The sequence below is a fragment of the Podarcis cretensis genome, assembly GCF_951804945.1.
Source record: "Podarcis cretensis genome assembly, chromosome: 3".
Classification (NCBI taxonomy): domain Eukaryota; kingdom Metazoa; phylum Chordata; class Lepidosauria; order Squamata; family Lacertidae; genus Podarcis; species Podarcis cretensis.
Window position 1 is genome coordinate 30,697,864 of NC_137172.1, and position 17,728 is coordinate 30,715,591.

The following is a 17,728-nucleotide window of genomic DNA, read 5'->3' on the forward strand; positions in this document are numbered from 1 at the left end:
GTCACATTCCTAAATATCTGGACCATGCTTGGAGGATTGGAATGTTTATGTAATCCAATCCCTCTCCCCTAAATCTCTTATTTCCTATCTTATGTAGATCTCAATTCTATACAGTGGTACCTTGGTTCTCATACTTAATCCATTCCGGGACTCCATTCGACTCCCGAAACCGTTCGAAAACCAAGGCGTGGCTTCCAGTTGCCTGCAGGAGCTTCCTGCACTCAAGCGGAAGCCACGTTGGATGTTCGGCTTCCGAAAAATGTTGACAAACTGGAACACTTACTTCTGGGTTTGCAGTGTTTGGGAGCTGATTTGTTCGGCAACTAAGCAGTTCGAGAACCAAGGTTTGACTGTATATGTTTAGGGTACAGACTCTGTTGCCATTACATAAATGTTAACTAGTAGAGGGTAATGGAACATGGCAAGCATTGTGAAACTGGTCTGTCGGGTGAATTTTTATATTTTAGAGAAAATTTGTGAACAGTATTCTAGGTTCCTATTTTATTCTACTGTTATTACTTAAGTAGAAGTTTTGTGGATGAAAAAAAATATCAGAAGTTGTCTAATGACACATTTTAAATATGTCTTGTCAATAATAAAATTGAGCTGTCTTGTTTTTGATAGATATAATGGTCACTATGGGTTTTGCAAGAGATGAAATTCACGACTCTTTAGTAAACCAAAAATATGACGAAGTCATGGCTACTTATCTGCTCCTAGGCAGAAAACCACCTGAGGTAAGTTATAGTTGCTTATATTTATTTATCTGCTAGTTTTGAAGTTGTTTTCTATAGGGATTGAACACAATGCTGAGACATGCTTATTGGCAAGCCTTTGTACTCTTTAGGTTGCTGAGTCTATGGAGTTTATGCATCAATCATTTTTGCTGGCATGGACTCATAAGCATGCATTTCACATATGTGTGGGGTCCCTGGAATGTGATCCCCACATACGTTGAAAGTCACCTGAACTAAGAAAAGTGGGGGGCCCAGGTAGGGCCCCACCACTGATTCTTCCATGCCTGTGGCAGTGGTCAGCAGGGACTAGGTAGAGCAAGGTTGATCCAAGACATTGGGCACACAGACAAACATGACTCCACTGTGTTACTTATGCTGGTGCCTCTCCCACTGTATGCATGCCAACATAGGGCCAGTGTGGAAGCCCCTGTGCTCTGGGCTGGCATCATGCTTGTGCTGTTACAGATGCCAGCTAAATACATTTCCGTTTTGACAAGCCTACCCAGACACATGAACAAGTTGTGTATATCCACTTGTATATTTTGCTGAGTTAATCTATGTTTGCAGCAATTCTGTATGCCTATAAAAATGAGCCAAACAGTTAATTATAAAACCAAATAAACCAGCAAAGCCATTCCATCCAAAAACAAATAATTGTTTTGCTTTGGAATTCTTTGATTAAGTGGTTCATAAATCCTACTAAACGTTAGTAATAATAACTGAGGTGGGGAGCATGATTAAGATGGTAGTGACAGCATTTGTCTGCGGTGCTGGTTTTGTCGCCTGTCTTCCTGTTCCAGTCTGTGCTTTCTCCCCACCCACCCCTACACACCATCTCTGCCAGTGAGCTTGAGGTTCCACCAAACACTTGGGTGTGGCCTGCCACGGTGGCATAGATTGACAACCTGTGAATTACAGCAACAATTGTCAACTGGGTCGAATCTTTCACAAATGTCAGTTAATTCTGGGACTGGTTATATCTGTATGATGCATAAATAAGGATTTTTATTTTAATAATAATAATAATAATAATAATAATAATAATAATAATAATAATTGTATACCACCCTATACCTGTAGATTTCAGGGGGGTTCACGACATAAAATCATGATAAGTGATTGTGTATCCTTACATCTGTAGTTTGAGGAAATGTAGCTGCATCTTTCTTTCCCTTGATGCTTTTTCCCCTCCTTCTGTTATGAAAAAGTAGCCTTGGAGGAGGATGCCATAAAAAGTGGAAGGAGAGGCTGCCTCTCCGGCATTTACCCACTTAAAATTCTTCTGTTCATAATGAGGAAAGTGTCTTCTTCCTCTCTGCCAACTGCATTCCTGCTGCTAATGGCAAGCTCTGAGTTTGCTTTTCAGTATAAAAAAGGAAAACGAAAAAAAGGATTGGTGCCAAAGTGACTGCAGAGAGTGCCCAGTCTGCATCCCTGTGATAGCAAATGTTGTATTGAGTTTTGTGACATTGGAAATAACTCTTGTCTCAAAAATAGAGATGCAAATGGCTTTGCTTTCTAAATTGTCACTTATCCTTGTAGTTTGAGGGGAGCGAGTCCCTGTCCAGCAGTAACCTGAGTCAAAGATCTCGACCCAGCAGTGACCTCAACAACAGTTCTATGCAATCTCCTGCTCACCTGAAGGTCCAGCGGAGCATATCAGCCAATCAGAAGCAACGTCGCTTCAGTGAACATGGTGGGGATGGCATTCAACCAAGTAAAGTAGCAAAATACAATTTTAAGCTGTGTGCCATGTTTTCTGGGCTTAGCAGTTCCACCTCTTCGTGCATTAGTTGTGCGCTGCTTCATATCACACCATGGTGCTTTTATCATGTGATCCTTCCATGGTAAATATAGTTTGGGTTAGTTGACAGATGTGTTAATTATCATTTGCATTTATTCTGGTGTCTGTAGCTATTTTAACTGTTTGCATAATGGAAACTGCTCTGTATTCGTCATCATTGCTTTGAATCTAAAATGTGAGCTTGGATATCTGCAGTGCAGTAATTTTTTCAAGAGAGGTTAATTAGAAGATATGGATGGGTTTATTTCCATAGAGAGAACAGCCATATGCCTGAATAAAATTGCAAACCATTGTCCACAGCCCAGAAGACTGGTTCCCTGTGGGCAACTTGAGGCTTTCCTGCTTTTTGTATGGAAAGCAAACAATCTCTTAATCCTTTGTGCTTGTCAAACGTTGCTTTTTGGTAATGGAGATGACTATTTGCTTCTGATATTCTGGGTTGTGACTTATGTACTGCAGTCTCAACAACACTGGACAAAAAAAAATTTCTGATTTGCTTTAAACGATGGAGACAGTGTCCCCGTATAGAGAACCATGAATGATGTAGGGAACTAGAAACTGGTGAACTGGGAGCAGGTGAACTGGGAGCAGCCAGAAACCCCTTCTCTCTTTACTTCCCTTCCATAGCTGACTGATGCTAAAAGGAATTCCTTAGTGAAGTGTATCACACACCGATCATCTGCCCAGTGGAGGGAGAAACGTTTGAATGGAATCCGGGCATCCTCATTTGTATTCAGGCATATTCTTTGCACGATATCTCAGTTTCGTAAAGTGGCACCAGCATCTTATTTGAATTAGTTCCTTGGGTGTTATTTTTAGTACCAGCGCAGACTGATTGAAGGTTATACAGAGAGCACCATCTCATTGATGTTACCTTTGTTTGACAGTTGGCCCATCAATTCCTCCTGCTGTCTCGTATTCAAAAAGAGCTCAGGCAAACAGTGTGGAGAGTGAACACAAAGAGGAATGGGACAAAGATGTGTCACGTAAACTGAGCAGCACTACAGTGGGGTCCAAAGGTGAAATGGCCGCAAGTCCACTGGTGGGCCCTGAAAGGAAAAAAGCGACTACTATTCCAAGTGTAAGAAAGATCTTTGCTCACTGACGGGGTCAAATGTTTTCTGTACCACGATAACAGTTGTTGCTATTGTATTAACTACATGATTCTCTTCTGCAAATGGATTAAATGCTGGCATACACTAATAGAAATGGGCTCAGAAATCCAGTCCAGCATTTAAATACTTTTTTAAAAAACAGGAGTGGGGGTGAATAGTTGAGTGTGACAATTTGCTCCTGGGTTGCTGAAGGAAGGAACTTGCAGGTAATGTTGCATCCTGGCATTTTTCAGCTGGAGTGCCCTGTGGGTTGTTCCTTCACTGTGCTCATTGCCTCTCACTGCCCTGGTTGCTTCACTCTCTGAACTCATTGTCACCACTGCAGGCCTGCTTCTTCATTTTTTAAAAAAACCACCCACTTATATAAAGAAACAGCAGCTTAACTGTTTAATATGTGAATGTTTGACTATCGAAATTGGTGTTCTTCCCTGTGAGGAAAGTTGATCCAAGGCAATTGGGAAATAATACTACAAGCTGTTTGCCAGGGGCTATACAAATTTGCATTTCCCTTCAGGACACTATATTCATTGTAGCTGCTAGTTTGGCTCTGAGAGTTCCCAATGCTTGAAAACCTGTTCTTCTCAAATAATACCTAAGCATTTGAGTCTGTAACAGAGATCTCTTCTCTTGGTCTTGCTCACATACGCTTGACTCAGTATCACTAGATGATATTGCTCTTGTGCATAGTTCTCTATGGCCAGGGAAATAGGATGGATGAGAACAGAAACAATCTCATAGTTCATACACTCTGTTAAGCAGCCTCTTTGTAGTAGAGGTGAGAAAACAAGAATGGTTCTTGCTACCACCACAGTTACAGTGCATTGTGTGTGATACAGTTGTATGCATAGATGATGCACAGCTTCCTCCCACCCCCTTTTTTTAAATGAGGGAGAGAATTGTGCAAGTTGTCTGTGCAAAAAAGTCACATTGCACACTACATTGCAGGCATGGTAGAAGTGCTTCCTCTTTCACACTTGCCCATCTGTTTATATAAGTCAGGCATAAGCAAACTTGGCCCTCGAGATGTTTTGGGACTACAACTCCCATGATCCCTAGCTAACAGGACCAGTGGTCAGGGGTGATGGGAGTTGTAGTCACAAAACATCTGGAGGGCCGAGTTTGCCTATGCCTGCTCTAAGTTCATGGACCAGGTTTGTGCTTTGTGGCTTAAGGTCCCAGTTCAAAGTGCACCTTGATTATTTTTAGAAGGCAATACCAGCTCAAAAGCACCAAGATGCTCTCCAGATTCCCATGAACTGAAAATGCACTTTGAGGATTTTGCACAAGACCATTTTAGAAGGAGAAGATCTGGGTTGCTTATACTTTCTTGTTTTGTCTCCACACCTGCCCCTCCACCACCCCGAGAGAGCTGTTAAAGGTGGGGGGAAGTACTACTTTTCATTTAAAATGCTGTTTTAACAAATCTTCAAACTGTTTTTGAATTAACGGGGCAGTAGAATAGCAATTTCAGGGCTCATCTGTGTGTGACAGCTGCTATGTTTTCTTCTTCAGAAAAATGGATTGTGTCTCTAGCCTATTGTTTGCTAAAATTGTGCCACATCAGAATATTCTGTGTTTTTATATTGTGTCTCTTAGCCTGTCTATTAGAACAGAAAATAAAGCAACATTTTTACCCGTCAACGTAAATTAGAAAATGCATGGCTAAATAACATGGGATGCCCAAATGCATCAAAGAATGTATACATACGCTAATGTGCTATATATTTAGGCATTCTTACTCTGTCATGTATTTTTAATAATGATTGTATTTCCCTGTCTTTTCTAGAATAATGTGTTTTCTGGGACTGGCATGACACGAAGAAATACTTATGTCTGTGAACGCTCTACAGATCGCTATTCTGCCATTCAGAATGGGAAAGACAACAGGTACTGAACCTGTTTTATGTGAAAATTAAGATTTCATGTTGCTCTGGTACTTAAAGGAACATTTCATGTACACGTTTAACATAGTTTCGCAAGCCTCGGAAACAGAAACTCAGCCTAAGCAGGCCTTGCAGCTAGAGAGGGAAAAGGAAGCCCCCAGAGTTTAGGGTATCGCTGACCAGCCTATAACAGTCTTCTGCTATTAAATGCCTTCAGAAAAGTTGGATATGTTTAGACTTGGGCAGGCATCTATCTTGTTTAGGCTGCTGTGTTCTGGTCCCTGACCTGGATGGCCAGAATGATAAGATGTCAAGCGAAATTCAATAGAGTTGTAGCCTGTTTCATTCTTCCCTGTCAGCTGTCATTGTGCCCCTTTCTCCTGCCTCAGGCAAAACTGAATGAATTTTATTATTTCGGTCACAGACCAGTTCCAGCTCACATACAATATCAAGGAAGTCATAAAGCACGATAGGGATACATTTGAATTTGCAATTAGGTATAACAGGGACAATACAGATATAGCAACAGTTTAAAAATATATAAATTAAAGCTTAGTCACTAACATATAACCTAAAATTATCATTTAAAACCTTAATCATTATGATGGCACAGCTTGATCCCTAAGTTTTATGACAATTGCACGGAACTCAGGCAAAACTGTTTCTGAGGTTTTTAGACTTGTTAATTTTGCACATACCTAAAAATCTACATTGGTATCATGAAGGAGATGCTGGGAAGCAGCAACGAGAAAAATGATTGAATACTGAAATTATATAATTCCATTTGACCGTATTGTCCCTCTTGTTAAATAGTTGCTTCCTGTGCTCTTCCCGAGTTGATTATATTTGTATTGAAATACATGCTGTGGCTTGTTCTTCTCTCTGCACTTTGAAATTACTAGAGGATTCATTTAAAGTGCTACCAGTAGCCTTTTAATCAGATACAATGGTAGAGATAATTCATCAAGACTAGCTATGCAGATGAGTACAAAACATTTACTGTGATTGATCAGGAAAGCCAGTTGCAGTTGCTTTTCTTTATTTATGCAATTGATAGGACTTGGTGAGAGATTAATTACTTTTTATTGAGGCATTCTGTGCTATTTTGATGAGTGGCCAAAAGTTCAAAATTCTTTTGCTGCCACCTATTTTCCCTTGAATATCAATAAATACTATTAATTTCTATTTTCTTCTGCATTTGTTCCCAGCAAGTACAGAAAGGGTAGCACCAGTGAGCAAGTTCCTTTCATATGTTTTAATTTGGGTTAGGAATCCTAAAAGTGTCTGTCCGTTACCTGAATGGAGCCAAGGAAAAGCAATCTTAAGACATTTTTCAGTAGAAGCTGTTGTTGACCATGTCTTGGCTAAATCAGTTTTTTCTTAAGTATCCAACAGTAGTTCAAAGGTTCCACATGCAACTACTTTACTAGATCATTTTATCTCAAGATATTCCTTTTCCTGCTTTCGTTTTTATGATGAAAGCCTAACAGAAATGTCTGCAAGCAGTACCTCCTCTACTGGCTCCGCTGTCTCTTCGGCAGTATCAGCACGACCTCGACACCAGAAGTCCATGTCTGCCTCTGGCCACCCTATAAAAGTTACACTTCCAACTATCAAAGATGGCACTGAAGCTTATCGACCAAGGTATTTTTCAATATGTAGCATTTGTGTGGTACTTTGCATGGTCAGATGTTCTACAAATGTGCATAACATAGGTGTTTAGGCACAACATCAGTAGTGCTAGGCTCTGCCAATCTACTGTATATTTTGATACTGAAGCCTTTAGCATCAATCAGTTGAGCTTACGTGATGGTGTTGGAATATTCACAAACATTCTGACTGCTTTGGTGAACGAAACTATGATCGTTCTAGCTCACCAGAAGCCAGCATTGTGCCCTCCCCACTTCGTGTGGACTGCTACTCATGTTCCTTGACAAATGATCATGCCTGACTTAGGTCGATATGAGTTGTAGCCTACAACATCTGGCTGTCGGTGTGGGCGAAGGGCAAATCGACAGTTTGTCTGGGGTTGATGGTTCATAGTTGCCCAAGAGACAGGAGTAACTTTCTAAAATCAGACTGAAAAATGGCCCTGTGAGGCAGGTAAGTGAAGAAGCAGGAAGTCAGAGGCAAGGCAGCTGAAGTAAGGATGCAAAGGAGCCCTTGAGAAACAAGAAGCTAAGGAATGAGTAGGCAAAAGAAAGGTGCTTGTTGCATTTTGTCTCATCCTTTCTGCAAGGAGCTCAGGAGTCCCCCACTCCCAGTTTTAGGACAACAGCAATACATTGAGTTCTTTCCACATTTTATCCTTCCAACGGTCCCTTGAGATAGATCAAGCTGTGAGATAGTGACCGGTCCTAGATCCTCTTAAAGGCTGAGTGGGAACTTGAACTTGGGTCTCCCAAGTCTTTGTCTAAGCTCTAACCCAGGCTTCCTCAAACTCAGCCCTCCAGATTTTTTTGAGACTACAATTCCCATCATCCCTGACCACTGGTCCTGCTAGCTAGGGACCATGGGAGTTGTAGGCCAAAAACATATGGAGGGGCAAGTTTGAGGAAGCCTGCTCTAACCACTAAATAAGACTTTGGAGGTAGGAATTGTATTTTCTAGTTCTAGCCCCAAAGCCTATCCATCTCATGCATATAAAACCAACACTGTGTGTGTGTGTGTGTGTGTGTGTGTGTGTGTGTGTGTGTATTTAAGTGCACCACTTTATCATGACAAAAATTTTACTCACCAATATCAAATACCACTAAACCCTTTTCTCTTTCTTGCTTTTTCTTCTACTTCCATTTGGGCTCTTCCCATTGGAATGAAAAATCCCATGTAACCTCTGAAATAGCAGCAAGACCTGGTATATCTGTTGTAGAGGATGCATTTTCTCTTTCCCAAGCTTTTACTCTTTCTACAGACTATTTTGAATTAAAATATTCTACTGTTCTTCATCTCTTTAGAGACTTTTTGTACATAAAAACATACGGCTCATGTTATCCCAAGATAGTGCATGTTGAGATGTGCTAGTCATATTGAAGGTTTCTCATGACTTGGCTCTTTCTACCTCCCTTGCTTTTCAAACGTACTTCTGGCTTTCCAGCAGTGCAACTCAAAGGGCACCTGCTGCTTCGCCATCCGCTCACAGTATTAGTACTAGCACTCCAGACCGAACCCGTTTTCCTCGAGGGAGTTCGAGCCGAAGCACTTTCCATGGGGAGCAGCTACGGGAGCGGCGCAACGCCACTTACAATGGGCCACCTGCCTCACCGTCACACGAAACAGGCACGTTTGCTCAAACTAGAAGGGGGACGTCAACTGGCATTATAAGCAAAATAACTTCCAAATTTGTCCGCAGGTTAGTACCCTCCGTCATTTCCATTTCCAGGTAACATGAAAGGTGCAATGGAACGTTACATTGTTAGAAGCAAGTCTTGTAAGCGCCTGGATGAGCAACTGCTTGGAACCCCCTCATTTAAGCCAGTATAAAATCAAATTATAGGATACAGTAATGATGACAGCTTTCTGGATTCATGTCATTTTTTAAAAAATCAAAAACTTCCTGAATAAATTATACTGTTCAAATCCAATAGGTATGAAAAACTTGGTTCTTTGGCTAGTGTCTCTGAAAACATTGATAAGCATCCTAGCACTTAAAGGCTGGTTCTAATGTCACTAATTTCATACGTGGGTTTTCACTTGTGTGGAAAAAATGGTATGTGCACCATCATGTGCAGTGAGCATCATTTTTGGCATGTGGACACTTTAACATAAGAAGAGCCTTGTCTGACCAGAGCAAAGACCCACCTAGTCTCACAGCCCACAAGTAGGACACAACTTCAGCAGCACACTCTCCATTTGGGTTCCCTCACAACTAGTATTTAGAAACATACCGCCTCTAATGCTCTCATGACTAGTGGCTATTGATAGCTTTTTCCTCCACAAATCTGTCTAATTCCCTTTAAAAGCTGTCCAAGTTGATGGCCGTTTACGGCATCTTCAACTTGCAAACTCCTACGTTTGCTTATGTGCTATGTGAGGATGTGCTTTCTTTTGTCTCTCCTGGGTCTTCCAACATTCCACTACATTGACTGACTCTGGGTTCCAGTATTATAAGAGAGAGAGAGAGGAAAAAAAACTCTTTCCCTATCTATCATGTCCCGCCTCACTCAACTTCTTTTCTAAACTAGAAAGTTGCAAAAGTTGCAACCTTTCTCTTGGGATGTTTTACAGCCTCGTCATAAATTTGATTGCCTTTTTCTGAACCTTTTGCAACTCTGCAATATAATAATAATAATAATAATAATAATAATAATAATAATATAATTTATTATTTGTACCCCGCCTATCTGGCTGGGTTTCCCCAGCCACTCTGGGCGGCTTCCACAAAGACCAAAAATACACTAATATGTCATACATTAAAAACTTCCCTGAACATGAATGAATGGGTGAATATCCTTCATGACATGCTGTGACTGAATTCTGAGAACATGCTGCAATTCTGGATTTCTCACTATGCACAAACGTAGCAAAATACACATGTGCTCTCTCTTTAATGTGACAATTTCCTACAGGGAAAGGGTGTAGGAAATTCATATTGCCTGGAGCAGCCCCAGGTATTTTTTTTTTTTTAAACTAATTACCCCATTCATCTTGACCCATTCAACACCGTTTGTTTTGACGGAATCCATCTGCTGTTAGAACTAAAGATATTACTGATTTCAAAAGGACTCTAGTTTAACAGTTAAACATTTATTGATATTATAATCCAAAAACACAGCCTAACGTGTAACCTGTTGGGGGTACATTGGGGCCCATAATGTTAACTTAAAACAATTAGCTAGCATCTTAAGTTTAATTGTCATTTTGAAATGGCATTTTCTGAATCCAGAGCCCCATAACTTGCTTTAAAATTGTGTATGGTAATGGTGAGGTTCACTAAAATCAGTAGGAGATTTGCTAGTCACTTTGTTGCCCTGTGAACCTTATCAGTGGCATTTGAGAATAAGGCAGTTTCCAGTTCTGAAATTCTTTCCATGATTCTGTTAAATAGAGAACTCACTTGACAGCTCATCAGATTTCACACATTGTGGCGCCACATGTGCAGATACTTGGAAAAAGTCATGTCATCTTTATGTTCTTTAACAGCTGCATCTAATTTTAAGTTATGTTCACAGCTTGTATTAATATTGTCCCTTTTTAATTGAATATATTTAGAAATACATTTCATTTACAACTTAAAGTGTTCAGTAGTGTACAAATATGTGCTGGAATCAGAAGTACTTGTTTTAAAAAAATGCTGTAATAAAGCATATTATATAAACGTGCAATCTAGCATATGATTGATACCTTAGAAAGAATTATTTGCTGCTTGTTCTCAAAGTGTTCTGGTGAGTTTATGGAATGTTCTGTGTAGATCAGCCCTGCACAATTTGTGACCCACCAAGCTGAAAGCAGCCCACAAGAAGCATGATAAAACCCTCTTTTTAGTGCCTGCCTGGGATTGCAAAAGATGATAGTTGTCCAAAATGATGTGCCAAGACTTCTATTTCCTGACTTAGAAATACAGGGTTTACTGGTTCAGAATGGTCCTGTCGAATTCAAGGTGAGAATTATGATGCACATATACTAGTTCTTCTCCAGCTTGGATTTTAAGCGGCACTGGAGAAGAACTGTCTTCCTTGCACTCTACTTAAACTGGCTGTTTTTCTGTGCTGGTCAGCAGCAGCAAGCAGAAGGGAGCCTGGCAAGCTGGTATACAGTGAGCCAAGCACAAATAGCCTGTGGGATGTGCAGTTTTCCAATAGGCCTGTTGACTTTGCAGTGGGGAGGAGAATGGTGTGAAAGCTCATGGGGTTTTGTAAAGTCTAAATTCAAATTGGCTTAGAGATGAGCATGCTGATCCATTGTGAACAGCTCACATGTTATTGGTGGCCTAGTACATAGCAGATGGGCTGCATATTGGTTAGGTGGGTCACATGCTACACAGGTCTGATATACTTGTATATTTAATGTCATTTAAAATATTACGATGGACTATTGTGTGGGACGGGCTATACAACACTCTGCAGATGTTGCAAGAAGTGGTGTCTTTGAGCCCTTAAATAAGAGCTGTTAAAGTTGGGAGGTAGAAAATTTTAGTATGCTTTTTTAGGTGGTATCCAATAGGCCTTAATTTGCAAATAACTAACACAATTGGCAAATGTGCTGCTGTGTTATGACTTAAGGGCATGGCAAAGCACACGGCTAAATGCTAATAGCAAACTGTTTGAGGCATCTTCGTGAGTAAGAACCCCTGTCTGGATAAGTTCCTTGCTGACTGCAGTGGTGGTCTCTCGCCATTAATACACAGTGGGGTGGGGAAAGGAAAGAATGGAGCATGCTCGCCTTATGGCTTCTGGCTTTTGAGCGCGGCTATTTTAAGCTCACGGTGTAAGGGGGGAGGGGAAGGGCAATCTGAAGTTACCCAGCCAGGGTAAAAATAAACTGAAGTTTCATAGGGAGAAAGTAAACTGCAGCTTTGGAAAAACACTATTTTTAAAAAAATAGTAGTAAATGATGGTTTCGTGCTATTTGCTCAAAAGTAATTTTAACTTTGTTCTGGATAACCGGTTTTCTTGACTTATTTTTTTTTTTAACCATTTATTAAAATCTTGACCTTAACTTTGTTTTGAGGGATCCAAGTGAAGGCGAAGCCAGTGGCAGAACTGACACCTCAAGGTGAGGAGCCACGATTAATACTTCGCTGCTAGGTCCCTTTGTGTTCAAAGCTTTATGATTCTGAAAGCCTTTAAACTAATATGTAAAACAGAGGAGTCTCTAAATAACTTGTCTTTTAAAAAATACTATGTATGAGTTAAATTCCCCATTTCTCTTTTAAATACTATTAAGTTTAAATAACTTTTTTAAAAAATGAAAAGCCATGATTCTGCAAGTTCTTAGACTTCAGCAAGTCCACTTTGGGAAACAGCTCCCTTCTAAGTGTTTGCAAGGTCACAGCTTAAAAAAAACCACAACTATGTATATTCAAGCATTATCTTTCATTGCGTAGTAAAATCCTACATTGCCATTCTGAGAACTTTGCCAACTGCCTAATATGCACTTCTGCCATACGCCTCTGCTTTTTACAAATACTAAAATAAAAAAATGTGCTGGCAAATCCTTTGGGGTTAATAAGAGTATATGCATCAGAGAACCTCAGGCCCAGGGACTGAATGCGGCCCTCAATAACTAATTATTTGGCCCTCTAAACTCTCCCCAGGCTACACCTCCTCCTGGCCCTGCTTCGCACTCATTTTGAGTGTGTTTGCTTGGCTGCAGTGTGTCCTCGAAGTCCTTGAACTCTGATGACACCTAGATGGAGGATAGAGGGTCAGGAACTTAGCCTACTTTACCAAAAAGTGAAATTTACTTTCCTATCGCTGCCCACTTTGGCCTCTGGTCCTGCTCCTGAATGTCGTGTGGCCCTTGGAAGGTTGCTCAGAAGGGAATGTAGCCTTTGGGCTGATAAAGCTTGCCCACTCATGGTATATATAAAACAAAAACAGACGGATGTTATTTTTAAAGATTGCTTTTTAACACACTCTGGAGATGTGGGAGTTAGCCTTGGACTGGTGCCTTACTCGAATCCTGCTTGCAGGCTGCTTAGTTTGAACCAAGGACACTACACACAAACACACACCGAGAGTCATAAATAAGTTGCCCCCATTCATCTGCTTCACAACAAGGGGTGTATCCTAGGAATGGTTGTGTGTGTTGGCTTTTGTTCCATGGGCAATGTGCTGCCTGGCATGCAAACCCAAAGCCTGCTCCTCAGCACAGAGCTTGTGTGTGAAGCTTCTCTTTAACAATCTGAGCAAACTTAGTGGCGGGGGAGGGGGGTGTTCCTCTTGAAAGTGGTTTACATATCAGGAAGGGATGATCTAGATGAATGCTATTGTGCCTAGTATTCAATTGGCATTTTATACATTGAATACGTAAATCTCATTTTGCTGACCACTCCTTTGAGATGCCATGGTCCATATTCTTCCCAGTATTACATGCTGGAAAGACCATGAACCCTCATTCCTATACTTTTAGTAACTGATCCCTCCATCCTTTCAACTTGTGTAGTAAGCTTCCCTAAAAGATGTTGTTACTGGAAGACCACATTACATTTTCATTATGCACATGTATGTATCGTTGTTGAAAGTGCTGCTCGTGGTGTTAGTGCTCGCTAGCAGTCACATTTTCCACTTGCTGGTGAAATTGTGGGCTCTGAATGAAAAGGAATGTGTCATCCTGCTTAACTTTTGCAAGTGTTAAAGATTAAAATAGCATTGCCTAGTCCCCAGGGCGTATGTGTGTGAGCACACACATTCATGTGTGTGCACCCCCCCCACCCCCCACTATCACTGGCAAGAGAGTTCCTAACATCTTAGATGCTGAAAAATCTACTTGATAGAAAACTAAAGTTAAGTTCCAATGGTTGATCAGTTTGCTGCCCTTTAGTCATCCATTGCAGGCTACAAAATTCTTCTGGAATGCACACAAGGATTGGAATTTGTTTCTGATTTTTCTTCTTACGGCAGCTCCTAGCCAAATATCCTTCCCTGAAAGGGAGTGGTTAGGGAGTGACTTTTCAGATGCAGGCTGGCCAGTGGACTTAGAAGCTCTGCAGAGGGTAACTAACTATGGACCACATAGACATGATGTATTGTGTATAAGCAGTACATTTTGTGGTGATAAAATATTTCTCCTGTCACATTCCAGTTGATAGGCTGAAGCCACCGCACTGCTCCTTGCTCCACAGCTTCTTTCCTCACATGATGTTGGAAAGATCATAGGACTTTAAGATACTAAATGATGTCTAAACAGACACTGAATAATTCTCAGCAAGCATGGGACTCTTGAAGGCAGACAGTGTGTGATGAAGTTTTAGCTGAAAGAATAACTAATAATAATAATAATAATAATAATAATAATAATTTTAAAAAAACATACTTCGCTAGGGCTATTATTCTGTGCACTCTTATTTGGAAGTCAGTCCTGTTGAACTCAGTTGACCTTAGTACTTAGTAAACATTCATATGATAGAACTGCCCAATTGTTTTCTTCCCCATTACATCACAAAACAATTTGTGGAAGATGCTGCCAAAACATTATGAAATACTTTATAATAGGAAGCAGTGTATTCCCTGTCAATGATTGGTTTGAATTCATAAATGTTCTGTATTGCACAGAAGGTAATGGCAGATATGACGGAGAGCCTTGCTGCATATGACAGCGCATTTCTGCCACTGCCATCCTATCATTGTGCATCTTTGGGGTTGAATGGAGAGGAAACATTCTTTATGGATTTGTGTCCCTTGAGTGCCAACTTTTAAAGATAAACTAGTTATAATTATTTATAAAATTGGACAGTAGAAGGAAGCAACCCAGTTGTTTAAGAGATGCTCATATTATTAATTCTGTAGGTTGAGATATTATTGCTTGGAGGAGGCATTCTAGGCAAGAATCACCCAAAATTATTTCCCTTACTTTCTCAACTTCCAACTTTAAATTTGCAAAATAAGCTGTTATTGTAAAGGAGGGTAACATTTTTTAATTACTAATGAATGAAAGGTGGCTTCCTTTCTTCCCTGCTTTTGTCAGCATTCCTTGCCTTCTGTTTTGTGTGGCCTTTCAATGTTTCGGTGATCTCCCTAAAGATGAGACCTAAAGAGAGCCTAACCAAGTTGATAGTTGAGAAACCTTTTTTCGTTGCTCCACTAAGCGAGGATAGTTTTGATCAAGAGCATTTTTTAATTGTCTGGTGCTTAAGTGTAATTCCCTAATTTGTCATTGGTATATAAATGATGTTTCCCTTTTCAGGAGCACTTCTGGAGAACCAAAAGACAGAGAAAAAGAAGATGGTAAAGATTCTAAGCCACGGTCTTTGAGGTTCACGTGGAGCATGAAGACCACAAGCTCCATGGACCCAAATGATATGATGAGAGAGATTCGAAAAGTGTTAGACGCTAACAATTGTGACTATGAACAAAAAGAGAGGTTCCTGCTCTTCTGTGTCCATGGCGATGCACGACAAGACAGCCTCGTCCAGTGGGAGATGGAAGTTTGTAAATTGCCACGCCTGTCACTCAATGGAGTCCGCTTCAAGCGAATATCCGGGACTTCTATTGCCTTTAAAAACATTGCATCCAAAATAGCGAATGAGCTTAAGCTGTAAAGAGCAACAACGTTTCTGGGATCAGGGAAGAGTCTAGCTTACATTCTGAATGTACTGGTTATGTCTAACATGATTGGCTTGTGAAACTCCCCATGTAGAAATTGCCCCATTGCAATAAGGTTATACATAGTTATTCTGAATTGTAAAATTAAATTCAGTATGACCTATATTAAAAGGAAAAAAAACTGTAGCTGAAGAAGTTATGTTCACATGTACAGGTAAGTATATAGAGCATTTTGTTCATTTTATGTTCATAGAGTTGTATAATAAAAAAGAAGGATTAAATGCAGATCTTGTATAGTTGTCTAGATATCAGCACAGAAGTGTGTTTGCTTTGAGTTAAGAAGTTCTTCCTGGTCATTATTTACATTTTTTGTGGTTTTTATAATTCTTACCTCTTACCATGCGTTTTTTAAAAACTACGTCCATAGTAGAAATGCACAAAAAAAAATGTTTTCACAACTGTAGCATGAACAATTTTAGTTACGTTAAAACAAATTGCATATAAAAATTGAATTAGTCAAGGACAGATTGGCTTTTGTTGTATACAAGATTTTTCCTGCTTCCCTTACACTCTTAGCCTCCTTTATAGAACAGTGTTTATTTGGCAGAATAAAAAATAAAAATGCAACCATGTTTACAGTGTTGGCACTTACAGTGAAGAAAAGGGGGTTCTGAGTATGTTGGCCTCTGGCCCCTTGAAATTTGTTGGGGAACAGAAATCATGTCTTGATAACATTTTTTAAAAAAGAGTTTTTAGGAAGACTGAACTATTGCTCTTGTGACATATGGTCAAATGTAGCAACAGAATAGAAGTACAGTTCATATTCATTCATCATGGAGTGAAATACTATTGTTCTCTGCCTTCACAAATCCCACTTTATGAAAATACATTGTTTCATAGCACAAGGTATTCTGAAATGTTGCCCAATTGTAAGAGCTAATAAATGACACCTCAGGAATTAACTGGTTTTTGGAATATTCCCCACCCCACCCCACGCTCCAGTATGTGCAGTTTCATATACTTCACAGCTGAGCAAACATGGTTTATAACAATAGATTATTACATGATTGTACAAATTTTGTTCTCATATATCTTGTTTGTGTTTCTAATATTTTGCCCACTTTCTTGTATTTATTCCACATCATTATGCCTGTAATGTGCAGCTGTGAGTGGGCATTTGCCTATGGAAGTAAAGAAAACTCCTTCATAATTGGTGATATATAAACTATGTAAAACCACTAGTACTTGGTACATTTTAATATTTGTTATTTTGTACTGAATTAATCATAGCGGTTGGTTGTGCAATGTTATTTAATGTCGTAATTACTGTAATTTCAACATACGGGCCCCATCCGCACACCCCTGTAAAGATTAGAAAAGTCATTCAAAATTGTCACTTTATTTAAAAAACAAAAATGAAAAAAAGAAGCTGTGGTAAACTCTGTAACCCGAAGTTAGAAGGCTGTAAGTGTAGCTAAATGTGCCATTTGAGAATGGATTTCTGACAGATGGACTTGACATGCTGTACTGTACTGTGATATAGCTCTCCTGTAACAGTTCTGTTCTGAAATGAACGTGTATTGTTGCCTTAGAAGAAGAAAAAAGGATGGTGTTTTGGCAAGAAAGAACTGTACCCCTTTTTATCTGGTGTTCCTTTTTAAAATAATAATAATATTTTTTTTGATGCAAGTCATCCTAATTCACATTCACTGGTGCACTCTATTAAAAACTTACTTGAACGGTTCTCATACTACCCTCCCTTGTCTTTTGCTCTTTGTCGCTAACTGTGCTGGTTGGATGGTTTGAGGCTCCATTGAGGAAGGGTTGCAAGGGGAGGTGGTGGTGAGTTGGTGGTTGCAGGTTTATGAAAGCTTTTAGATTTGTGTGTTTTTATTTCCAAATAGTTTCTTAAAACCAACCCTCCCCTCCCCAACCTTGGCCTTGTTTCTTTTCTTTTTTTCTTTTATTTTTTTTATTATTTTTTTTA

The 17,728-nt window shown here is 39.8% G+C and overlaps 1 protein-coding gene across 5 annotated transcripts in view; it reads left to right on the forward strand.

Annotated features, from left to right (window-relative positions):
- The window catches only part of MARK1 (microtubule affinity regulating kinase 1), a 76,567-nt gene extending 59,073 nt beyond the window's left edge, over positions 1-17,494 (forward strand). For 2 of the 5 annotated variants that reach the window (XM_079969216.1, XM_079969219.1), the window contains 8 exons: positions 625-737; positions 2,280-2,454; positions 3,429-3,622; positions 5,443-5,543; positions 7,022-7,183; positions 8,634-8,888; positions 12,206-12,250; positions 15,383-17,494. In XM_079969216.1, the coding sequence (XP_079825342.1) occupies positions 625-737; positions 2,280-2,454; positions 3,429-3,622; positions 5,443-5,543; positions 7,022-7,183; positions 8,634-8,888; positions 12,206-12,250; positions 15,383-15,737 (1,400 nt within the window). In that variant the 3' untranslated portion in view covers positions 15,738-17,494. The remainder of the gene's footprint in view (positions 1-624; positions 738-2,279; positions 2,455-3,428; positions 3,623-5,442; positions 5,544-7,021; positions 7,184-8,633; positions 8,889-12,205; positions 12,251-15,382) is intronic. The other 3 variants (XM_079969217.1, XM_079969218.1, XM_079969220.1) reach the window with 3 other exon arrangements.
- Positions 17,495-17,728: the final 234 nt, after the last annotated feature.